This window comes from Mobula birostris, chromosome X (assembly GCF_030028105.1).
Source record: "Mobula birostris isolate sMobBir1 chromosome X, sMobBir1.hap1, whole genome shotgun sequence".
NCBI classification, from domain to species: Eukaryota; Metazoa; Chordata; class Chondrichthyes; order Myliobatiformes; family Myliobatidae; genus Mobula; species Mobula birostris.
Window position 1 is genome coordinate 33,508,443 of NC_092402.1, and position 26,738 is coordinate 33,535,180.

The 26,738-nt window shown below is 40.8% G+C and overlaps 1 protein-coding gene across 1 annotated transcript in view; it reads right to left on the reverse strand.

The window, feature by feature from the left end:
- Window positions 1-363: 363 nt before the first annotated feature.
- samd14 (sterile alpha motif domain containing 14) overlaps window positions 364-26,738 on the reverse strand; it is an 81,480-nt gene continuing 55,105 nt past the window's right edge. Inside the window, exons 6-8 of the mRNA XM_072248949.1 lie at window positions 7,677-7,790; window positions 3,799-3,960; window positions 364-525 (exon numbers count right to left, since the gene is read on the reverse strand). Coding sequence (XP_072105050.1) covers window positions 364-525; window positions 3,799-3,960; window positions 7,677-7,790 — 438 coding nt within the window. The remainder of the gene's footprint in view (window positions 526-3,798; window positions 3,961-7,676; window positions 7,791-26,738) is intronic.

Consider the following 26,738-nt stretch of genomic DNA (forward strand, 5'->3'; position numbering starts at 1 on the left):
GTTACTTTCCAATTTTTTAATGGATTATCCTGATGTTATATTCTTCCACTACGTCTGATTCAGGATGAATTTGTTGATTAGTAAAAGCAGAACAGTTTTCACAGTAAGCCACTGAGACCTAAAGAAACATCTACCTGCATCATGAAATATTACTTGTTTGTAAGACTAGATGTTGCCATTACAGACCTGAACTGTCCATGTGTGAAGCTGAAGAACTTCACAAGTCCCCCACCAACAAACCTGTCATGCAATGTCCAGTTAAATCCTGCCATTCCTTGGATTTCTTCTTGCTGCTTACATTTTAGTCTCTGAAGAACAGAAGACAAATGTTTCAATGTGCATTCAATCGTATTTCCACCTTCCTTAAGATTTTTTCTGCAATTGTTCCTGTTCCTTTTTCTTCTGTTTTTCCTTCTGTTTTTCTAGCTTTTCAAGGGCTTTTCTTTCTTTTTCAACAGCTGTGTTCATATCTTTAATTTTCTTTTTGATAGTAGCACGATCCTGTGAATTGATAACCCCCAAAGCCTGTGTAGGGAAACAAAATAATCCTCAAAACAGTTTCTGGCATGTTATGATCATTTGTATTAGTCAGGCCTATAAGTCCAGAAGAGCCAGAGATGGAATGAAACCCTTGCAGTTAATCCTCTATTACCATAACTCTTGCATCACAGCATCTAAATGCAATTTAAAAGGCTCTAATCTCTTACATTGTAGTGCCCCAAAGTAGAAATCCTCAAAAGGACTGCCGAGAGGAATTAAAGTATTTTTTCAGTGATTCTATAAATTTCTATTTCAAACATTTATCACATAATAATTTGTTATTTTGAATATAATTCTTGCTTTTTGTCTATAGGATTTTCTTGTTTAAACTAATTTAAAGAAAAAGTCTAGTTTTACTCTAGCCATTTGGTTTAATATTTTCTACATCAGTAAGATGTCCCCATAAATTCCTTTAGTCTGTGTTGAAGGGTTCGACCTTTTCCAAATATTCTTACATCTCATGCCCTTCGGACTTTGGATGAGGGCTGTGCACACTTTCTGTTGCCAGTATGAGTGCTTATGAATCATAGAGTTATAGAGTATTACAGCACAGACACAGGTTCTTCATCCTACCTAGTCCATGCCAACCAGTTTTTCTGCCTAGTTTCATCTACCTACAGATCCTCATCAGGTCCTCGTCCCAGTAACATCCTTCAAGCTTATTGATATCTTCCCTGTAAGGAGGTAATCAAAAATGCACATAATACTCCAAATTTAGCCTCACCAACTCCTGTACTCAATACTCCAATTTATGAAGGCCAATATGTCAAAAGCTTACTTTACGACCCTATCTACCTGTGACGCCACTTGCAATGAATTATTGATCAGTGTTCCCAGATCCCTTTGGTCTACTACACGCCCCAGCACCCAACCATTCACTGTGTAAGTCCTACCCTGATTTTTCTAGCCAGAGTACAACACCTCACACTTGCCTGCATTAAATTTCATCTGCCATTTTTTAGCCCATTTTCCCAGTTAGTCCAGCTCCTGCTGCAAGCTTTGATAGCCTTCCTCACTGTCCACTATGTCCACAATCTTGGTGTCAATATAGATGGTAAACAATAATGGCCCCAGCACTGATCCCTGAGCACAATACTAGTCACAGTGAGACAACCATCTACTACCACTCTATTCCCACGAAACCAAGGCTGAATTTAGTTTGTTATGTCATCTTAAATGCCAAGTGACTGGGCTCTGTTTCTGTTTCCCAAATAAATACAGATGCAAAAATTAATATAAGATTTCCCTCATCTCTTTCAGATCCATGCATAGGTGACCACACAGATCTTCAAGAAGGCCAATTTTGCTGTCCTTGCTCTTAATATATCCATTGAAGCCTTTGGGTTCTCTTTCACCTTGTCTGCCAGAGCAATCTCATGACCTCTTTTAGCCCTCCTGATTTCTCTCTTAAGTTTTTTCTTGTATTCCTTACACTCCTCAAGTGCCTCATTTGATCCTAATGCATATACCTGAGATGAGCTTCCTTCTTCTTTGTCTTAACCAGGACCTCAATATCCCTTGAAAACCAAGGTTTCCCATACCTGTTAGCGTTGCCTTTTATTCTAACAGGAACATACAAATTCTGTATTCTCAATATTTTAATTTTGAAGGCCTCCCACTTACCAAACATCCCTTTGCTGGAAAACAAGCTATCCCAATCCACACCTGCCAGATCTCTTAATGATGCCATCAAAACTGGCCTTTCTAAATTTAGAATCTCAATCTGAGAACTAGTCCTATCCTTCTCCTTAATTATCTTGAAACTAATGGAATAATGATCACATGCATGGTATAGTCTGTGGAGTTCAACACATTGAGATCAATTCCTCAAGTGGGCAACCCCAGTGAAGACAATGTTTGTAGCATGTGCTAGCTTGCTAAACACAAACTTAATGATTTTTACTAACCATTTGCTGAAATGAATGTATGGGTAATCTAGGCAATCCTGCCAATGAGTGAGAGATGGAACTGGGATACAGTACGTGGAGAAAATGAAATACGGGATTATTGTAGGATTGATGTAAATGGGTGGTTGATGGTCATCATAGACTTGGTAGGCCAAAGGGTCTGGTTAGGTGCTGTCTCCCTCAATAACTCAATGTGTGTTACACAAGTGTCAGAAAACACCATTTTAGAAGAGATTATTATTATCTCCCCTATACATTTAACTGGCAACATCTCAGGAAGTTACCATTGATCAGAAATTTATATGCACTAGAATTAGTAACTTGGCCATAAGAAACTTAGCAGCAGAGCTTACTGCAGAGCTTTCCGGTGTCTAAAATGCATGAGCAGGGTTACAGTGGAATAATAAAACAGCCTGCCTGATTGGTGAAGTGTCCTATGGAGTAGCATAGTGACACAGCTACTGGAGCTGCTGTCTCAATTTTGGCAACACAGGATCAATCCTGACCCCTAGAGCTCTTAAGTGGAGTCTTCAAGTTCTTTCTGTGACTACGTGGTTTTACTGCCACATCCAAAAGATGTGCAAGTTGGTAGGTTAATTGGCTACTATAAACTGACCCTAATTTCAATTCAGTACTACCCTATAATAAATTCAGTCAACCCCTTACCTTAGTCCTGAGGTTCTAGAAAAAAACATTTTACATGAGGTTGTAGTTACTTTTGGCCTCAATTTTCCTAGGGGATAGGATGGTTCTGTGAGCCAATGTAGGCTTGATGGGCTGAATAGCCTCCTTTTATGTCACATCGAGATAACTTACTTTACAACTAATGCATCGGATCTGCAGCCTGTTTTGTCTGCACATTACACTGTGACAATTTACTAAGATTTTTTGATAGCATCCAACAGATCTAGGACCACCTCTCTCATTCAGGAGTACCATTACCTTCGAGTTTCCCTCCTTCATTCATCACCATTACTTACAATTATTTCTTTATTGGTGCTAGGTTGAAATATTGGGATTCTCCACCAACAACACTGTAGGATTATGTTCACCTGGACTCACTCTCTCAATGTCACTAATGGGTAATTTTCAATGTCATCCACATTCCATGGAGAATAAGAAAACTCTGAATCATCTTAAATCCAGAAATGGCCTAATTACATACTGAACCAGGGCTAGTTTTACGTGTTTAGGGGATAAGGAATTTTCTCCCCAATTACAAACTACCAGCATATGAATTTAGTACCTATTCAGTACATCTTGTTACATGACTCTTCAAAGAAAGGTTTAATCAGTTTTATTCAACCTTGTTAACAAAAGTCAACTTTCACCATTATATTCCAAGGCTTACCTTCAGTTTACTTCCATCCAAGTGCAACAACTGTTCACCATCAATGTTACCAGCAGTGAATTCTGATACATAGTGTTCCATGTTCAACCCAATTAGCCAATGGCAGACTTGCTTTGTGGTCCAAGTTGAAACAAGGCAGTATGGCTGTCCTTCATCAAGGAACTGGCATACAAAATTAATTTTGAATTGGATTGAAGTATTTAAATGACATTAAAACTGCATTATAAATCAGTATTGTACAAAAATGGACTTAAAAAGCATATTGCAATAAATATTTTATTACTTCCTCATGAATTGTGTTTATGAATGAAATCTTTTTTTGGAAATAGAAACAATTCTAAAATACTGGTGAAATGCCTTTTTTAATCAGTTTCATAGAAATATGTAACATGCATTAAAGAATATGATTATAAATAAATGTAGCTACATCTGCAGGAAGAGTGGCTAACTGTACCACAATTCTTTGAGATAGGAGCATCAGAAACAAGCAGGAACAGGCTATTCAATTAGATCATGGCCGGTCTTTTATCTCAGTGTTATGTTCCTGTAATGACCCCATAACCTTGACTTCCTTAACATTTGAAAATCTATCAACCTCTGCCTTGAATGTATTCAATGTTGAGTCTCCAGTCCCTTCTCAGATAGACGATTCCAAAGATTCACTATGCCATGTTTGACAAAATGTTCTTCTTATCTCAGTTCTGAATAGCTGAACCGGTATTTTAAGATTCTGACTCCTAATTCTGTGCAAGCCAGCCAGAAAAATTATCATAGAGTCCTACAGCACTACAGCACAGAAACAGGTCCTTTGGCATATTGAGTTAATGCCAATCAGTTTTTCTGCCTCGTCACCCCTACCCATACCTGGACCATAGCCCTCCATACATCTCTCATCCGTGTGCCTGTCCGAGCTTCTCTTACATATTACTATCTAACCCGCATCCAGCACTTCTGCTGGCAGCTCGTTCCACACTCACACCATCCTCCGAGTGAAGAAGTTACCCCTTATATTCCCCTTAAATATTTCACCTTTCAACCCAAATCTATAACCTCTAGTTCCAGTCTCACCCAACCTCAAAGCCTGCAAAAACCTTTTCAAAATTTCTCTACAATCAGACCCTCAAGTCTTGGCAACATCCTTGTAAATTTTCAAGCTTACTGATATCTTTCAATAGGTAGGTGACCAGAACTGCACACAATACTTCAAATTTGGCCTCACCAATGTCTTGTACAAGTTCAACATAACATCCCACCTCCTGTACTCAAATTTCTGCATTGTTGATCTCAAATCATCTCTGTATATACCCATTCAAGCACCCTTACAATGGTTTATGTTACAATGTGATCACTTGTCAGCTTACTAAACACTAGAGTATCTGCCCAACCTCCTCTCCATCTAGTCAGATGACAAATCTCCATCTCAGAAATTGACCTTTGAATCTTCTTGTACTACCTCTGTTGTAACTTTATCCTTCTAGGGGTAGGGGGATCACATTTGTTGGAAGCAGCATATTGAAACAGATAACATAGGTGTTGTCTCACAATTTCAGTGATTCTATTCAATCCTGATCTCTGGTCCTGTGAAGCTTGTACTTACTCCCCGTAACCATATGGGTTCCCTCTGGATGCTGCCACATCCCAGTGATGGTCATGATAAGTTTTCCCTAGTGTGCATGTGAGTGGCAGGAGCTGGTGGGAATATGGGGACAATAAATAAAAAGGGATTAGTGTAGAATTAGTATAAATGGGTGCTTGATGCTGATGACTCGATGGGCTGAAGGACCTATTTCCCTGCTGTTTTGCCCTATATCTATATGACAGTACTGTATATCAGTTGCAGTCTACATAATTTCAGTATGATACCTCCACTGTTGTACTCAAATATTCCTACAATTATGGCTAATGTACTGTTAACCTTCCTCATCACATGCTGCATTTGTTCCTTCCGCTATTTCATCCAAGTACACCAATGTGCCTCTGAATACCTACACCTTCCAGTCTCTTACCATTTACAAAATACACTGTTTGTTCCAAATCAGATGACCTCACATTTGCCACATTATATTCTACACTTCATGTCTTTTTTTTCCATTCACTTAATCTGTCCATATCTCCACTGGAGTATTTTCACATAAGGAATTGAAGGTGAGATCATGTGGGGAAGAAGTGCCAACTGATTGCAATTAATTTGCATAGAAGTGAAAAAATTATTCAGTTCACGAAACAAAACATTTCTTTCCCAGCAATATGGCAAACATCCTGTGAGCTGGAGGTTCTTGTTAATGGTGTCAATTTAGCTTTTTCGCAGCCCTCCACTTCCCAAAGTGTCATTGATCTCTGTACATCTGGAAGGCTGAGAAGGTGACCAGAAAGGCTTCACATTAATCATGCAGGTACCACAAAGCTCTCGTGTTACATTATTCACTTAGTTATAGAGAAAAAATATTATGTGCAAATTTCTAAAAACCTTACATTGATATTAATATCATCTTATTTCCTGATACCTCAGTGAAGAAACGTGGTCATTCATAATTGGCATACTGGTCCCTGACCTGGAGAGCAGAAAAATCAGCCAGGGGACCCCTATTCCTGAACACTAGTCCTCTTATATCCCTCCCTCTGTTCCTCTTGTACATATATGGACTGCAGATGAGGATAGCTATTAACAGTTTAATATTCTTTAGAAAGTAGAAGATTGAAGGAAGATTTGATAGAGGTATACAAAACTGTGAGGCTTTTTCCTCTGAGGTTGGGTGGGTCTACAACCAGAGGTCATGGCTAAAGGGTGAAAGGTGAGAAGTTTAAAGGGAACTTGAGGGGAAGTTTCTTCACAGAGCGTCGTGAGAGTGTGGAATGAGCTCCCAGCACAAGTTGTCCATGCGAGCTCTATTTCAACGTTTAAGAGAAGTTTGGATGGGTACATGGATAGTAGGGATATGGAGGGCTATGGTCCCTGTGCAGGTCGTTGGGAGTAAGCAGTTTCAATGGTTTTTGACATGGTCTAGGTGGACCAAAGGGTCTGTTTCTGTGTTGTACTTCTCTATGACTCTATATCCTCATCCCATATTTGATAACTTTATCAATGGTCATTGCTGAGGTGATGTGGAAGATGAAGCACATGGCCTCTACTTCTGTAACTGTAACAAAGTGTAAATATTGTCCTCAGAAGGGGAAGGAGTGGACAATATCTGTTGCTTTAATGTCTGCTGGAAACTTATCAGTATCTATCCCAACATAACAATGCAGGGTAATAATAGACTTTTGCTCAAATGGCTGGAATATTTTTCAGGTATAATGATTCTGTAGCAGATAGCTGTGTCATAGTAGTTTAGGATTCATTTAAAAGGGGTCAAAATATAAATAAAGTAGCAGGTGTTTTGAAGCTGAAGATAAACAATTCCAATAGATGCATGATAAATAAATGGATTTTAATTCTACGAGCTTTAAGCCATGTTTGCCGGCTGCCATAGTTTAGGGTTGCACCTTGTTCTAGATGGTCCTCATTACTCTCAGCCTCAGTAGATGTTGTTATGCTTCTCTGTGCTAGGTTAAGAGAAAGATAATCCAAGGACAGTGGTCTTTATCATTTTCCAATGAACTCTGTTGAAACATAGTTTTTTGACTGTTAGGTGAAGTCAGAATTAGTCTTAATTGCAATGATGTTCTGCTGTTAAATTTTCTCGAAAGTTACCTCCTTTTGGTAAAATAATTCCAGTAGGTAAACTAAGGCTGGATTGGTTCAATAATCCCTCAGAGCAGAATTAAAGGATGGAAACTAATGTAGAAGAAGAGGATTGAGAAGGGCAATGATGGCAAAAAAAGTCAAAATCAGGAGTATAAGAATAAAATAATACACCATCAATATTACAAACACTTACTTCTTCAGAGGACAGAGGCAGATGGGTGGTTGATGCTCGTGAAACAGCGGCTGAGCTAACTAGAATTCTGGGGCTTCCACTTCGAGGACTGGTGTCTTCACTCAGTGTCGACTCCTGTGTGCACAGAGATGAATTTCAATGCTGTTTATTTCATGAGAATGGTTGCGGCAAGGTTTCAAATCTAACTTCGTTATTGAGTGCGAGTGAACACAAAGTGTTAGAAATTCCCCTTGAATGTTACTGCATTGGATATTTGTTATTGCAATTGATATTCATTTCTCATAGTGTCACGGAGCACCAACAGAGGCCATTTGGCTTATCTGTCCATGCTAACCATCAAATACCCGTCTATACAAACCCCGTTTGTAATGGATATTTACTGGATATATTTTAATCATTGTGCGAGTGCCTGCCTCCACTACCCTCTCGGGTAATACACTTCAGATTGCTCTGTCCTCTGGGTGAAATGGTTCTTCCTCACATCCCTTCTAAACCACTTACCCCTAATCATAAACCTATGTCTTTTAGTTTTAAATAGTCTGCTATGGGGACAAACTTCCTAACTTCTACCCTTTCTATGGCTGTCATAACTTTGTACTCACTATCAAGATCTGCATCACCCCCCAATCCTTTTCTGCTCTGAAGCAGGAGAACCTAGCTTATCCAATCTTTTGTTTCTCCATTCCATTCAATGAAACTGAATGTCATATGATACTTACAACAGGGTGGCAATCCTATAAATTTCTATGCTCAGAGCTTCGCAATTATAATAGCAAGACGAACACAACAGTACAACTCTTGAATACACATTGTTTGCTATTGATAAATTGATTACCTCGGTACAAAAAAGGAACTCCTTCGCGATATAGTATTAGTTATGATCGAAAGATGGAACAAAGTTGCCATTCAGAAATACTTTTGCTCCTAATATTGTTTCTTCTTTCCTTATTCCAGGAAAGCATTGTTTTCTAGTTGTGGACCTTCATCTCATTGTCATATTCCAGCACCCTGATAAATTATTTATTTGGGAGACTCGTAAAAGAATATTATCAAACTGTCCAGTTTTTGCAGTGGGTGAAGGAGGAGTAGTGGGTAGAAGTTTACCTCGTCAGTTAATGTCACGGATGAAATTCAAAATAGGGCACCATGTCTGGCCCCTTAGAGATGATGTGCCACCACTTAAGCTTGGCTAATAATGCTTCAGTAGGGGTTGCTCTATAGGTTCAACTGTTGTGCATAAAGGACCAGGATCTTGAACATGAAAACTGCAGCAAATGGCAGACATGATTTAATTAATGACAGTGTGTGTTAATCTGAACAGCTAATATGCTATACGTGAAAGAGAAAAACAATGAAATGCATAACATAAGAATAGTAGCAAATCAATAAAAGTATGATATTTGACTACACTCTAAGCATGTCTTTATACCATGATACTGGAGCAGTGATATCAACCATGTACTCAGTGCCTCTACTCCATGTTCAGTAACTTCTTTGCGCAAGCACATTATATGTGAAGAGGGCCACACATAACAAGGATCTTGGCTCAAAACGTTGACTGTTTATTCATTTCCATAGATGCTGCCTGACCTGCTCAGTTCCTCCAGCTTTTTATGTGTGTATACATACAACCCCAGTTTGCGTGATGAGGTTTGCTGATTTTGACCAATGAGGTGTGCAGGCTTACTGTACCAGTCAGGTCACCATTTTCATAACATATTGTTCCTGTATAATACGAAACAGAACAATGGAGGGTTATTTTTAACATCCATTGTGTCTGTTATATACACTAACATGTCCTCGCTGGGGTTCTGTGCCTCTTTTGTTACATATTCTGTGAATCTTCAAAAGCCATAGAACATGCCCTCTATTGCAATTTTTAATCAAAGGCTCACTTATTGAAGTAATGTTGATTTTGTGATCAGACATTTCCCTGAAGTAATTTTATTGGTATAATGAATATGTTCACCTCAGTGAAGTTATATTCTTTTCAGTTGCCATTGTAGCTATTTGCCTTTAGATCAGAGTCACCAGAATTAGTCAAAACTTTCAATTAGCATATGGCCCATTTTAACTTACTATTGTCAGTGAATACAATGTTATAGTTCATTGCTTAATTGAATTTACTATTTGAGCTATATTTGCAGTCGAAGCTTGAAATTCATAATCTGCATGTAGTCATGTTTAGGGAAAAATAGTAACAATTTTTGCTTTACTCACATCTTACTAGATTGCTGCTGCTATGAGTGTGAGTGTGAAACTGTCATGTCCTGAAACCCTGTATAGTACCAAGTTCAAAGTAAATTTATTATCAAAGTCATGTCACCATGTACAAATCTGAGATTCATTTTCTTGCGGGCATACTCAATAAATCCATAACAGAATAATAAGCATAATAGAATCACTGAAAGTCCGCACTAACTTGAGCATTCAGCCAGCGTGCAATGAACTGTGCAAAATCAAAAAGAAAGAAATAATAATAATAAATAAATAAATAAGCAATAAATATTGAGAACGTGAGATGAAGAAACCTTGAAAGTGAGTCCATAGGTTGTGGGAATAGTTCAGTGATGGGGCGAGTGAAGCTATCCCCTCTGGTTCAAGAGCCTGATGGTTGAGGGGTAATAACTGTTCCTGAACCTGGTGGTGTGAGTCCTGAGGCTCTTGTACCTTCTTCCTGATGGCAGTCAGTTACCATACCTGTTCTTTTGGTCCACAGTTTGAGATTATTTGCATGCTTTCAGACCCACTATTGCTCCCTGATGATGAACACTAAGAGCACCCAGTCTTCATGTGGATTTGAACTGAGCTGCAAAGAAGGAGCTGATTGATACAGTTGAGATGTGACTGAATGGTATTTCTAGTCATTCAATACATCAAATACTGCCACAGCAATGTTTAGGAAATCTCAGGATCCTAAGTACTGGAGTCCTATTGAACAGGAAAATCACATGGTGTGCTCAGTAGTAATGCAGCAATGACTAGTAATATAGGAGTTTGAAGATTAGCACATATGTTGATTACACATTTCGTCTTGCAAACAAACCACCACATGAGGTCCAATAACTTTTCTTGGAGGCTAGGTTCAAGTTGATCACATTGTTGTTTGATAGACTCTGGTCACTGTTGCAGAATATCTTTACACATTGACACACTTGTGTAACTATGTGTGGAGGCATATCATGGTGCTATTTATTAGAAGGGCCATGTGCTGTGTCCGCTCTGTAACAATGTAATAATGACTAGTATACTCTATCTTTGCCAGTTTCAAGTCTTGGTACGTACATAGATTAGGGGTTTTGTCATGCAAATTAATCATTACTTTTTTGACTGACATCTACTTTGGTTTGAGGAACCAGTTGGTCTGAAGACCTTGTTATGCTTCTTGGCTGTGTGCTGTTTTGGGGTGGGGTGGGGACTTAGACCCTGCACAGCAGAATAGCCCAATAGCACAAAATGCTCAAGGCACAGCCCAGGGATCATTCTAGACATTTGAGAAGAAAAGGACTTTAAAAAAAAATACTGTATGTATTCAATCCTAGCTGCCGTAGAAAGTTTTCAGTGTGAAATCGGATCATTCTCTGCATTTCTCTGGTCTGGTTAGAAAGGAGCTGCAGGGAATAGCTGTTGACTACAAAGATTCAAGATTCAAGATTCAAGATTGTTTAATGTAATTTTCAGTACATGAGTGTAAAGGAGAATGAAATAATTGTTACTCCAGATCCAATACAACACTAAAAAACACAAAAGATAAAGAACAATGATGTAACAAAGAATAATGATGTAAAAACATAATAAATATAAATACATAAAATGGCTTTTATACGTAGATTGATTGTATGTCCATAAAGTGACACTAGGCTGTAGATAGGTGATTGACAGGAGTTAATAAAGTAGTGGTTGGAGGTGTAGCCAAACAGTTGCTTGGGGAAAGTAACTGTTTTGAGTCTGGTGGTCCTGGTGTGGATGCTACATAATCTGCTCCTTGATGGGAATGGGACGAACAGTCCATAAGCAGGGTGAACGGGATCCTTCATGATGCTACTGGCCCTTTTCCGGCACCTTTCTATATGTATGTCTTTGATGGCGGGTAGGCTGGTTCCGGTGATGCTTAACCACTAAGCCAATCCCACTTCTCAATGCCCCTGTATGAATCAAAGATCCTGTTCTTTTCAGGGGTTTCATTCAGCCAATTGTCTCCTGCCAAGCAGTAGCCCAGATGTGCCAAAGCATCTCTGAGTCGTTTGTATCCACTGTAATGGAAGCTATCCATCAGGTCAAAGGTTGGAGAGTTTCACCACGCAGCAAAGAACCAGCTGAGCAGTGTACTTGGTGGTCAGAAAGTTGAAGATGGATGTTCAATGTATAGCACCACTGATGGGCAAAGCATTCATCTTCCAACCCAATACTGGAATCTTCGGTAATTGCTTGTAGGAAGATCAGGCTCATTCTTCAAATTTACTAATGCTTAATTTAAGTAGTTACGCTCACCCACTGCTTGATAAACTGGATTTAGATTACCCAGCACAATGAATTGCTTCCAATATGTAAAGCTTTTCAGCCAATTTATCAACTTGTAATGTAAAATAATTCATCTAAAATTGGATTTTTTCCCACTTGCACAGCTAAAAACACAAATGTTTCCAATACCAGAAACAAATTAATTCTACAGGGCTTTCTACAAATCTTTTAAAATGCTTTGAATTCCACAGAGGATAAAAAATCCACTGAAAAGAGTTATTTAAAAGCATTAGTTGTATACAATTGTTTGGAAACAAATGGCTGAGTTTCTTGGTTTATTCAGTTGTCAGCTTTAGCAATTGTTTCCCAAATGAGAACACTATATTATTTCCAATTATTATGAACTTTGAAAGGGATTGTGACATTTTGTGACAAAGTTTTGGACAAATGCCATCTATAATGTCATTAGTACAAGTTGAAGTAATTTGGAATGACTTTAAAAATCTCCATTGCTAACATTATAAACCACCACTCCCCATTACATAATGCAGCTTTATTTGAATCTTTCAAATAAATTGGCTATTGATTGCCTACATTAACATGAGCAGTGGATACCATAATGTCGACTATATACGGCCAATGAATGAGGTTCCCATGGCCATTTTGACAAGCAACATCATCACTATTATCACCAGCTCTGACAGGGCAGGGAGTTGGCTTGTGGCATGTAAACACAGCCTCTAGTCTTGGTCATGAGCTCATGCAATAGAGAAATATGCATCTTTGTTTACTTGTTTCTAGAAGTTATTGATGACAGTTATTGATGTAGTTAATCTGTTTCTATAATCCTCTGCCTACTATTGAAAGAAGCCAATAACATTAAATGTTTGCTGTAATTTGGTGGCACAAAGCTTTTGTATTAAATGATAGTCTTCTAATTTGACAATCTTAATTTTCTTAAAATGAATGCCCATCAATTAGTTAGGTGTGCGCTCCTATTCACACCTGATGTATCAAAACTGTGGCAATTTGAATGGACCATTTGGTTATGGGATTGCTAATCTTCTACCAATTATGTTAAATCTGTGTACCCTGGTTCTTAACCCCTGTGCTTGGGGAAGCAGCTAATTCTTTTTCACCCTGTGGTAACTCCACCACATGTGTCAAACAGAAATTTGTTTATTAATAATTATTGCTGTTTTAAGGTTGTAACACTTTAGAATGGTAACATAACTAATTGTACTTTATATGTAGCAACAATATTTGATATGCAGTACTGTGCAAATGTCTTTAGCGCATGTTAAAAGAATTCTGTAAAGTGAAGATGCTTTCAAAAATAATGAAATAAAAAGTTTTGAAATATCAAAAAATTACTATAAAAGAGCAGTAAACAGTAAAAAAAAATAAATCAAATCAACATTTGGTGTGGCCACCCTTTGCTTTTAAAACTGCATCAGTTTTCTTAGGTACTGTACACTGTTGTGCAGTTTTATAAGAAAATTAGCTAGTAGGTTGTTCCAAACATCTTGGAGAACTTGCCACAGTTCTTCTACAGACTTTGGGTACCTCGCTTGCTTCTGGCTCTCCAGGTAATCCCAGACAGCCTCGATGGTGTAGCGATCAGGGATCCGTGGAGGCCATACTATCTGAAACTCGAGGGTACAGATTTTTGCACAGTACTGTAGAAGCTATCAGAGAAGATATCTGATGACAAGAAAACAAGTTCTGACGGTTTGTGTGGGAGCTCTGGAAATAACTGAGGGAATGGAACGGAAGGGAATGCTCTGAAAACTGACATATACTGGATGGGCTAACTGGCCTCCTGTGTTGTTAGGACACCTGAGTCATTTTTAATGAAGTTTTTAAATTAATTTCTTACTGGTCTATAAGTAAATAAATTAATAGAGCAGGTAAATGAATAACAGAGTAATTGAAAGATCAGAATCCAGAAAAACTATTTAATTTACAAACAGTAAATGTGAACAACAGTAGAATAAACTAAAGTTTACAGAACTGTGTTGCTGTGCTCACAGGTTAGTTGAGCAAATTGAAATCCCAGATTATTCTTCGCAGTAAATACATATGAAGTGCAATCCCATGAGTCACTAATCTGAGTATGGCAATCCTGTACAAAGAATCTACACCAAGTTAAAATAGTGTGCTTGAGCTGCTCATATCCTGTTTATGGTGCACAATAGAATCAAGTTTAATTATTCTCTTTGTTTTACTCAGACACGTCACTGAAGGCTACAGACTGCCACACTGAACCATCAATCCGCTAAACTGGATTGAAACACTCGACTAAAAATGACATTTTAAAATCTGAGGGAAAATTTCAAGCACTGAATTTTTACTTAATTCATTGTTAGAGGGATGCTGTTGGAGGGCATTACTGGGGAACAATGGAGTTTATCCACCTGGCTGGATACTGGTGCAAGCAGATTAAGCTGTCTGTTATACGTACTGTCTGTTTTATCTTTTATTGGTTCAACTGCAAGTCAAAATATGCAGCAAGTTATGCTTGTGTCAAATCCCTTTTCAGGAGGACTAGCTTAAGATGACTCCCAGTGAGTTGAGATGGAGAACAAGATAGTGGGGATAGAGCAGTAAAGACCTTTCTCTCAATGTGATTTGTAAATACTGTATATTTGACACGGCAAAGCTGATGACATCTGATCTCAGAACGTCAAACTTCACTTGATTTGCCCACCACCTCTGTGATTTGGAGTCAAACTCTTCCAAACCACGAAAGGCTTCTCTGACATCTCACTGCAAGAGAGAAAAATGCTTTTGAGGAGTCTCAATCATGGCAGTGAATAAAAATCCCTTACCATCAACTGGCACTTATCTCACTCGGAGACACAGGAGGATGAATAATAAACATCTGATTATACTTCTGAGTCTGTGATGGAGGCACCGTGTTGTAGCAAAGCAAAGAGAACCATATAGATCATTTAACTGGGATGTGCTAAATTTACTACCTTTCCTTTAACTGACACCCCAACTGTAGTAGTGAAAACTACAGAATATACATATAAAGGATCACAGCTTTAGCTGTGATCGTGTCCTCAGTGCGAGTGATCAAGTTTCTTTCCATATAGACCAGAAATTGGATCACTTATATTGATTTATTTTAATTAAGCAGTGACTGATCCAAATTTGTGTTTACCTGGAGAGGAATGCACCAGCAAATATATCTGTGTGAAATCATGTCAATTGTGAAATTGTACTGAGTGTTTGAGATCTACATCAGTGCACCTCACTTTTTCCTCTGCATCAGAGATATGCCTACATAAATTGAAGCTCAAAGCACCAGGGAAGCATCATGGAGCAGTCTCGGCAGAATAGAATCAATCACATTATGTTCTTGCTTTGTCCCTGTTTCAAAGGACTTTCAGCTGACATTGGATGACCTGATTACTCAGCCTTGCCACTGAATAGAGGCTACTCAAACATCTTTCAAATTCTCAGAGAGTGTGCTACAACTGATAGCATTTAACTTCTGAGCTGTTCGTTCAATGAGTGCCTGAGTGGTGATACTACAGACATCACATCATCACTGGAGTTTTTTGAGGATATTAGTATCCAGAACCCAAGGGTACAAGACAAGGGCCTGTCTAATTACAGAGAAGCTATCCACACAGTATTCAAAGATACTACGTCATTGGAATTGTCTGATGAATTATGCACCGGCAGGCTCAAGTTTTCCAGGCATTCATCACCTGAGATAGTGACAACTTAGAAACACAGAAACGTAGAAAACCTACAGCACAATAGAAGACCTTCGGCCCACAAAGCTGTGCTGAACACGTCCTTACCTTAGAAATTACCTCAGGTTACCCATAGCCCTCTATTTTCGTAGCTCCATGTACCTACCCAGGAGTCTCTTAAAAGACCCTATCGTATCCGCCTCCACCACCATTGCCGGCAGCCCATTCCACGCACTCACCACTCTGTAAAAACTTACCCCTGACATCTCCTCTGTACCTACTTCCAAGCACCTTAAAACTATGCCCTCTTGTGCTAGCCATTTCAGCCCTGGGAAAAAGCCTCTGACTATCCACATGATCAATGCCTCTCATCATCTTATACACCTCTATCAGGTCACCTCTCATCTTCTGTCGCTCCAAGGAAAAAATGCCGAGTTCACTCAATCTATTCTCATGAAACATGCTCCCCAATCAAGGCAACATCCTTGCAAATCTCCTCTGTACCCTTTCTATGGTTTCCACGTCTTTCCTACAGTGAGGCGACGAGAACTGAGCACAGTACTCCAAGTGGGTTCTGACCAAGTTCCTATATAGCTGAAACATTACCTCCCGGCTCCTAAACTCAATCCCACGATTGGCCAATGCACCGTACGCCTTCTTAACCACAGAGTCAACCTGTGCAGCAGCTTTGAGTGTCCTATGGACTCGGACCCCAAGATCACTTTGATCCTCCACACTGCCAAGAGTCTTACCATTAATACTATATTCTGCCATCATGTTTGACCTACCAAAATGAACCACCTCACACTTATCTGGGTTGAACTCCATCTGCCACTTCTCAACCCATTTTTGCATCCTATCGATGTCCCGCAGTAACCTCTGTCAGCCCTCCACACTATCCTTAACACCCCCAACCTTTGCGTCATCAGCAAATTTACTAACCCATCCCTCCACTTCCTCATCCAGGTCATTTATAAAAATCACAAAGAGTAGGGGTCCCAGAACAGATCCCTGAGGCACACCACTGGTCATCAACCTCCATGCAGAATATGACCCATCTACAACCACTCTTTGCCTTCTGTGGCAAGTCAGTTCTGGATCCACAAAGCAATGTCCCCTTGGATCCCATGCCTCCTTACTTTCTCAATAAGCCTTGCATGGGATATCCTGTCAAATGCCTTGCTGAAATCCATATACACTACATCTACCGCTCTACCTTCATCAATGTGTTTAGTCACATCCTCAAAAAATCCAATCAGGCTCGTAAGGCATGACCTGCCCTTAACAAAGCCATGCTGACTATTCCTAATCATATTACACCTCTCCAAATGTCTATAAATCCTGCCTCTCAGGATCTTCTCCATCAATTTACCAAGCATTGAATTAAGACTCACTGGTCTATAATTTCCTGGGCTATCTCTACTCCCTTTCTTGAATAAGGGAACAACATCTGCAACCTTCCAGTCCTCCGGAACCTCTCCTCTCCCTATTGATTATGCAAAGATCATCACCAGAGGCTCAGCAATCTCCTCCCTTGCCTCCCACAGTAGCCTGGGGTACATCTCGTCCAGTCCCGGTGACTTATCCAACTTGATGCTTTCCAAAAGCTCCAGCACATTCTCTTCCTTAATATCTACATGCTCAAGCTTTTCAGTCTGCTGTAAGTCATCCCTACCATCACCAAGATCCTTTCCCGCAGTGAATACTGAAGCAAAGTATTCATTAAGTACTTCTGCTATCTCCTCCGGTTCCATACACACTTTTCCACTGTCACACTTGATTGGTCCTAATCTCTCACGTCTTATCCTCTTGCTCTTCACATAATTGTAGAATACCTTGGGGTTTTCCTTAATCCTGTCCGCCTAGGCCTTCTCATGGCGCCTTCTGGCTCTCCTAATTTCATTATTAAGCTCCTTCCTATTAGCCTTATAATCTTCTAGATCTCTATTATTACCTAGTTTTTTGAACCTTTTGTAAACTCTTCTTCTTGACTAGATTTACAGCAGCCTTTGTACACCACAGTTCCTGTACACTACCATCCTTTCTCTGTCTCATTTCCAACGTACCTATGCAGAACTCCATGCAAGTAACCCCTGAATATTTGCCACATTACTTCCGTATGTTTCCCTGAGAACATCTTTTTCCAACTTACGTTTCCAGGTTCCTGCCTGATAGCCTCATATTTCCCCTTACTCTAATTAAATGCTTTCCAGCTTCTCTGTTTCTATCCCTCTCCAATGGTATGGTAAAGGAGATAGAATTATGATCACTATCTCCAAAATGCTCTCCCACTGAGAGACCTGAAACCTGACCAGGTTCATTTCCCAATACCAGATCAAGTACAGCTTCTCCTCTTGTAGGCTTATCTACATATTGTGTCAAGAAACCTTTCTGAACACACCTAACAAACTCCACCCCATCTAAGCCCCTCACTCTAGGGACATACCAATCGATATTTGGGAAATTAAAATCTCCCACCACAACAATCCTGTTATTATTACACCTTTGCAGAATCTGTCTCCCTATCTGCTCCTTGATGTCCCTGTTACTATTGGGTGGTCTATAAAAAACACCCAGTAGAGTTATTGACCCCTTCCTGTTCCTAACTTCCACCAACAGAGACTCCATAGACGATCCCTCCATGACTTCCTCCTTTTCTGCAGCCATGACACTATCTCTGATCAGCAGTGCCATGCCCCCACCTCTTTTGCATCCCTCCCTGTCCTTTCTGAAACATCTAAAGCTTGGCACTCTAAGTAACCATTCCTGCCCCTGAGCCATCCAAGTCTCTGTAATGGCCACAACATCATAGCTCTAAGTACTGATCCACACTCTAAGCTCATCCACTTTGTTCATAATACTCCTTGCATTAAAATAGACACATCTTAAACCTTCGGTCTGAGCGCGTCCTTTCTCTATCACCTGCCTATCCTCCCTCTCGCACTGTCACCTGCCTACCCTCCCTCTCGCACTCGCAGGAGATTCTTTGGCCTCCCACTTCAGCTTTGTCTGAGGTCAAGGTAACCATAACTCTAGGTTTTGTGTCCAGGATCATTCCAGATAGCATCAGCAGATCTTTCGCATGTTTCCCAGCTCCCTTCAGCCTCAGTAAAGCCACAGACTCTCTCCTACCAAAGGATTTCACCCTGATTTCAGTTCAGAGAAGGTGGCATTTTGGGCATTGGAATTTGCCAGCGTTGTTGACAGAGTTCCAACAGTAACCCCAGAACTATTTTCAGCAGCAAATTTCATTCCTCAATGAAATTTCAATGATCATAGAAAGAATGAAAAGAATTTTTTGATGCTCAGTGCTTGATGAAAGACCCAGGTGAGGATGGTAAGGATCCCAGTGCTGGAGTATCCAAGACTAGAATCGAAACATGATTTCAAGTCTGAAACAAGAATTCTTGACTAGATGCTAGATGAGAATCCAAATGAGACAGAAATCCTAAACGCAGTGACAGACTGAACCAGAGCTGAGCTGACGATTGAGCTCTGAACCTGAGTTCAGGTGCTCTTTAAATATCCAAATCTTGGTGCCAAAACATGGCCACCAATTAACAGAGCAGACCAGAATCTTTAGAAGGACCCTGTCAGCTATCCATTCTTTGGAGAATTGGAGTGCCTAAGCTTTGGAGGCTGCCGCGGTCAGTTGTGTACTATAACTCAATACCATGTTTCTTGTAGTATCCATAAGTCCTTCATCCAGAGGGAGTCCACACTGCTGAACATTTTCAATGACCTTCAGCACCCAGAGGGATGGATCCTAGTGGAGGTGGGGGAAGACTACCCTACCTTCATGGCTCCTCACACCACAACTGTGCAGTGCCGAAAAATCAAAGCACAAATCATAATGGAAAATGTCATTAGTTTCCTGAAGATGAGATTCCTTTAGAGCAGGGGTACCCAGTAATACGCATCCTGCTGCATCTGGGGAGGGAGTTGGTGTGCAGTCTAACAGTGAGTGATTGTCTTAGTCACTTTTCTTGTGATTGCAAAACCCTATTGGATATTGTTAATGTGGAGTGCTGGGGGGCAGTTAGGCACTTCGTCCAAGCTGGAGTCAACACTGCTCCCCAGCATTTGGCTGCATGCTGTTACAACATTTATGGACTCAGGGTCTTGGACTGTATATTTTTTGTGTGACTGTATTTTACTGATATTTTATACGTGCTTGCTTTCTTCTATGTGTTTGTTATACGTGCCTTGTACTGTGCATGACTGTTGCACTTTGGCCCTGAAGTAAGACTGTTTCATGGGTATTCATGTATGGTTGAATAACAATAAAATTTTAAAAAGGATCTTGTGCTTGCCTGGCGTATATGATGAATAAACTCTTCTCGGGCTTCCGGTCGGGCACAGATAGCAATAATAACTGACGTTTCGACAAACTCTTCAACTGGGCATGTCTATTCTGGTGGTATCTATACCCCTATTATCTATGCTTCCTTATTGGTCTGTCCTCATCCAATCAGTTTTACATTGTCTTTATCTAATGTACAAACAAATTCCAGTTCGTACTTAGAATGAGACCTTTGTCTTTGTTAAAATTAATTTCCTTCACTAGGCGATCCGAAATCCCATTGGCGTGACACAGTAGTTTTGTGCCGTCAAAGTCAATCCCATGGCCATTGCGGATGCAGTGTTCTGCTACCACCGATTTCTCCAGGTACCCAAACAGGTACAACTCCTGTGCTCTTTGATGTGGGTTTCCACCGTGTGTCCCGTCTAGCCGATATACACTGCTTCACATTCACAGGGAATCCTGTAAGCACCAGCTAACCTGAGTCCCAGGTCATCTTCCACCCACATAAACTGTGACTTGAGCTTCCCTATGAGTTTGTGGATGGTATTAATCTGGTATTTCTTCAGGATCCTGGCAATCTTTCCAGAAACTGTGGAAATATAGGGAAATAGGTGGTAGCGACGGGTTCCTCCTCGTTGTTAGGTTTCCTGGTTTTTCCATTGGCCCAACTGATTTCCTTCACCTTGTAGCCATTCTGTAGGAACGTCGTGCAAAATTGTCTTATTTCCTCGGGGAGACACAAACCTGCTGTGTATCTAATAAACTTTATTAGGTACACCTGTACACCTGTTCATTATCTCAGAAATGGTTAATTTCCTTGATCAGAATGATATGCACAAGGTAGGAAGATGCATATAGGAGATACAATTCCAAGCCAATGAATCCAAACTCATTTAGCAAGGAGAATTTGCGGATTAAAATCCATGTACCATGATGAGCTCATTAAAATCTAAGCAACTGTGCTATTTTATCACCTCGTGGTACATGGAGCAGACTAACAATGTTACCCCATAGAAGCAGCACTTTTCACTCAATAATTGGCTGTACCTACAGAGTCATGCTTTCTACACACACAATCATTTTTTGATTAATAGAGACACAAGACCCAGCAGATGCTGTAATCAGGAGCAAAAACAAACTGCTGGATCAGGTGCAGCCTGACTCGCTGAGCACCACCAACTGTTTGTTTTCCATTTTCGACTTCCAATTTTTTAATTCAGACTGTCCCTCCTATTCTTGCTGTTTTGAGACCGGGCAACATGGAGCAGATATTTCATCTCACCATATTGCTTGCTGTGTTTTTCAGCCTCTCCAATGCATCCTCAGCCACAGATGTTGCTATGATTGGTATTGAACCAATTGGAACAAACAGGTGGGAACAACCAAAAGACAGCAATTAACTTTGAGTTGAAAGTCACACACAATCTTTGTCAAAATAATGTGACACCTCTCATCAGGCAAATTTTTCACAATCACACACTTTGCTTTTGTTTTTAATGGGTGAACATTACTCCATTATCATGTGGCAATTTACTTCGACTTTTGAACATTGAACTTTGAACAATCAAGGATTTGATGAAGCAAATTTACATCATAAACATAAGATAATCAACTTTTCCAGCTCAGGCATGACAACAAAAGTGTCGATGGCAGTAGCAGCTCCACCAACCCAAATTACCCCAGCACCCTGTTTTTTAACCTGATGGAGAAGCATCTGAATGTCAGTAGTGCCTTGAGAGTCACTTGCTCCAAAGCAAAATCAAATCACAGAAAATGAAACAAAGTCAGTTTACTATCACCGACATATGACATGAAATTTGTGACACAAAACTAAGACATCACCACAGCAAGTTCTTTGGGGCAGATCCTAGGCCTAAACATCTTTAAATGATACTTTAATATCTTCCTTCCACCATAAGGTCAAAAGTAAGGATGCTTGCTAATGATTGCACAATATACATGCAATTCCATTAGCAACTCCCCAGCAAATATAGCATGCTACATCCAGCAAGATCTAAATAACATGGTTACTTATATGGTTGATAAGTGACATGTACCATTTGTGACTTAAAAGAGCTAGACAATGAACATCTAAATTACAGGGGCCCTGGCAGATATATTTAAAATGTCAGTATCGAGCTTGGATACATACTGTATGCGGAATTATGATGTAGTGGCCATTACAGAGACTTGGCTGGCACCAGAGCAGGAATGGATTCTCAATATTCCTGGATTTCAGTGCTTTAAGAGGGATAGAGAGGGCGGGGGAAGTGGAGGAGGGGTGGCATTACTGGTCAGGGATATTATTACAGCTACAGAAAGGGTAGGTAATGTAGCAGGATCCTCCTTTGAGTCAGTATGGGTGGAAGTCAGGAACAGGAAGGGAGCAGTTACTCTATTGGGGGTATTCTATAGGACCCCTGGTAGCAGCAGAGATACAGAGGAGCAGATTGGGAGGCAGATTTTGGAAAGAAGCAAAAATAACAGGGTTGTTAGCATGGGTGACTTTAACTTCCCTAATATTGATCGGCACCTGATTAATTCCAAGGGTTTAGATGGGGCAGAATTTGTTAAGTGTGTCCAGGACAGATTCCTGTCACAGTATGTGGACAGGTCAACCAGGGGGAATGCCATACTAGATCTAGTACTAGGTAATGAACCGAGTCAGGTCACAGATCTCTCAGTGGGTGAGCATCTGGGGGACAGTGACCACCGCTCCCTGGCCTTTAGCATTATCATGGAAAAGGATAGAATCAGAGAGGACAGGAAAATTTTTAATTGGGGAAAGGCAAATTATGAGGCTATAAGGCTAGAACTTGCAGGTGTGAATTGGGTTGATGTTTTTGCAGGGAAATGTACTATGGACATGTGGTCGATGTTTAGAGATCTCTTGCAGGAGGTTAGGGATAAATTTGTCCTGGTGAGGAAGATAAATAATGGTAGGGTGAAGGAACCATGGGTGACAAGTGAGGTGGAAAATCTAGTCAGGTGGAAGAAGGCAGCATACATGAGGTTTAAGAAGCAAGGATCAGATGGGTCTATTGAGGAATATAGGGAAGCAAGAAAGGAGCTTAAGAAGGGGCTGAGAAGAGCAAGAAGGGGGCATGAGAAGGCCTTGGTGAGTAGGGTAAAGGAAAACCCCAAGGCATTCTTCAATTATGTGAAGAAAAAAGGGATGACACGAGTGAATGTAGGACCGATTAGAGATAAAGGTGGGAAGATGTGCCTGGAGGCTGTGGGAGTGAGCGAGGTCCTCAATGAATACTTCTCTTCGGTATTCACCAATGAGAGGGAACTTGATGGTGAGGACAATATGAGTGAGGTTGATGTTCTGGAGCATGTTGATATTAAGGGAGAGGAGGTGTTGGAGTTGTTAAAATACATTAGGACGGATAAGTCCCTGGGGCTGACAGAATATTCCCCAGGCTGCTCCACGAGGCGAGGGAAGAGATTGCTGAGCCTCTGGCTAGGATCTTTATGTCCTCGTTGTCCACAGGAATGGTACCGGAGGATTGGAGGGAGGCGAATGTTGTCCCCTTGTTCAAAAAAGGTAGTAGGGATAGTCCGGGTAATTATAGACCAGTGAACCTTATGTCTGTGGTGGGAAAGCTGTTGGAAAAGATTCTTACAGATAGGATCTCTGGGCATTTAGAGAATCATGGTCTGATCAGGGACAGTCAGCATAGCTTTGTGAAGGGCAGATCGTGTCTAACAAGCCTGATAGAGGTCTTTGAGGAGGTGACCAGGCATATAGATGAGGGTAGTGCAGTGGATGTGATCAATATGGATTTTAGTAAGGCATTTGACAACATTCCACATGGTAGGGTTATTCAGAAAGTCAGATGGCATGGGATCCAGGGAAGTTTGGCCAGGTGGATTCCAAATTGGCTTGCCTGCAGAAGGCAGAGGGGTGTGGTGGAGGGAGTACATTCAGATTGGATGGATTGTGACTAGTGGTGTCCCACAAGGATCTGTTCTGGGACCACTACTTTTCGTGATTTTTATTAAGGACCTGGATGTTGGGGTAGAAGGGTGGGTTGGCAAGTTTGCAGACAACACAAAGGTTGGTGGTGTTGTAGATAGTGTAGACGATTGTCAAAGATTGCAGAGAGACATTGATAGGATGCAGAAGTGGGCCGAGAAGTGGCAGATGGAGTTCAACCCGGAGAAGTGTGAGGTGGTACACTTTGGAAGGACAAACTCCAAGGCAGAGTACAAAGTAAATGGCAGGATACTTGGTAGTGTGGAGGAGCAGAGGGATCTGGGGGTACATGTCCACAGATCCCTGAAAGTTGCCTCACAGGTGGATAGGGTAGTTACGAAAGCTTATGGGCTGTTAGCTTTCATAAGTCGAGGGATAGAATTTAAGAGTCGCGATGTAATGATGCAGCTCTATAAAACTCTGGTTAGGCCACACTTGGAGTACTGTGTCCAGTTCTGGTCACCTCACTATAGGAAGGATGTGGAAGCATCGGAAAGGGTACAGAGGAGATTTACCAGGAAGCTGCCTGGTTTAGAGAGTATGCATTAAAATCAGAGATTAAGGGAGCTAGGGCTTTACTTTTTGGAGAGAAGGAGGATGAGAGGAGACATGATAGAGGTGTACAAGATAATAAGAGGAATAGATAGAGTGGATAGCCAGCGCCTCTTCCCCAGGGCACCACTGCTCAATACAAGAGGACATGGCTTTAAGGTAAGGGGTGGGAAGTTCAAGGGGGATATTAGAGGAAGGTTTTTTACTCAGAGAGTGGTTGGTGCGTGGAATGCACTGCCTGAATCAGTGGTGGAGGCAGATACACTAGTGAAGTTTAAGAGACTACGAGACAGGTATATGGAGGAATTTAAGATGGGGTCTTATATGGGAGGCAGGATTTGAGTGTTGGCACAACATTGTGGGCCGAAGGGCCTGTACTGTGCTGTACTATCCTATGTTCTATGTATCTACAGGTGAGGTGCTGGAGGATTGGAGGTTAGCTCATGTTGTTCCATTGTTTAAAAAAGGCTCTAAAAGAAATCCAGGAAATTATAGGCCAGTAAGTTTGATGTCAGTACTAGGTAAATTATTGGAAGGAGTACTGAGGGATAAGATCTACAAACATTTGGATAGACAGGGACTTATTAGGGAGAGTCAACATGGCTTTGTGCGTGGTAGGTCATGTTTCACCAATCTATTGGAGTTTTTCGAGGAGGTTACCAGGAAAGTGGATGAAGGGAAGGCAGTGGATGTTGTCTACGTGGACTTCAGTAAGGCCTTTGACAAGGTCCCGCATGGGAGGTTAGTTAGGAAGATTCAGTCGCTAGGTATACATGGAGAGGTAGTAAACTGAATTAGACATTGGCTCAATGGAAGAAGCCAGAGAGTGGTAGTGGAGGATTGCTTCTCTGAGTGGAGGCCTGTGACTAGTGGTGTGCCACAGGGATCAGTGCTGGGTCCATTGTTATTTGTCATCTATATCAATGATCCGGATGATAATGTGGTAAGTTGGATCAGCAAATTTGCTGATGATACAAAGATTGGAGATGAAGTGGACAGTGAGGAAGGTTTTCAAAGCTTGCAGAGGGATTTGTCCCAGCTGGACAAATGGGCTGCAAAATGGCAGATGGCGTTTAATACAGACAAGTGTGAGGTATAGCACTTTGGAAGGACAAACCAAGGTAGAACATACAAGGTAAGTGGTAGGGCACTGAGGAGCGCAGTGGAACAGAGGGATCTGGGAATACAGATACAAAATTCCCTAAAAGTGGCGTCACAGGTAGATAGGGTCGTAAAGAGAGCTTTTGGTACATTGGCCTTTATAAATCAAAGTATTGAGTATTAGAGTTGGAATGTTATGGTGAGGTTGTATAAGGCATTAGTGAGGCCGAATTTGGGGTATTGTATACAAGGATGTTGCCGGGACTTGAGATACTGATTTACAGAGGAAGGTTGAATAGGTTAGGACTTTATCCCCTAGAGCGTAGAAGAATGAGGGGAGATTTGATAGAGGTATATAAAATTATGATCGGTATAGATAGAGTGAATGCAAGCAGGCTTTTTCCACTGAGGCTCGGGGAGAAAAAAACCAGAGGACATGGGTTAAGGGTGAGGGGGGAAAAGTTTAAAGGGAACATTAGGGGGGCTTCTTCACACAGAGAGTTGTGGGAGTGTGGAATGAGCTGCCAGATGAAGTGATAAATGCGGGCTCACTTTTAACATTTAAGAAAAACTTGGGCAGGTACGTGGATGAGAGGTGTAAGGAAGGACATGGTCCAGGTGCCGGTCAGTGGGACTAGGCAGAAAAATGGTTCGGCACAGCCAAGAAGAGCCAAAAGGCCTGTTTCTGTGCTGTAATGTTCTATGGTTCTATCTCCATCAGTGATGACCTTAACTACTTATTACAACATTTAACTACCTCCTAAACATTCATTTCATCCATCATTGAAGCATTACCTGTGCAAAGCCCCCAGCACCATTATTTTGGGGCTCACCATTCTCTAGATATTGAGCAACACACATGAAATTCTGGAGGAACTCAGCTGGTCAGGCAACATCTATAGAGGGAAATAAGCAGTTGATATTTCAACTGGAACTCTTCATCAGGACTA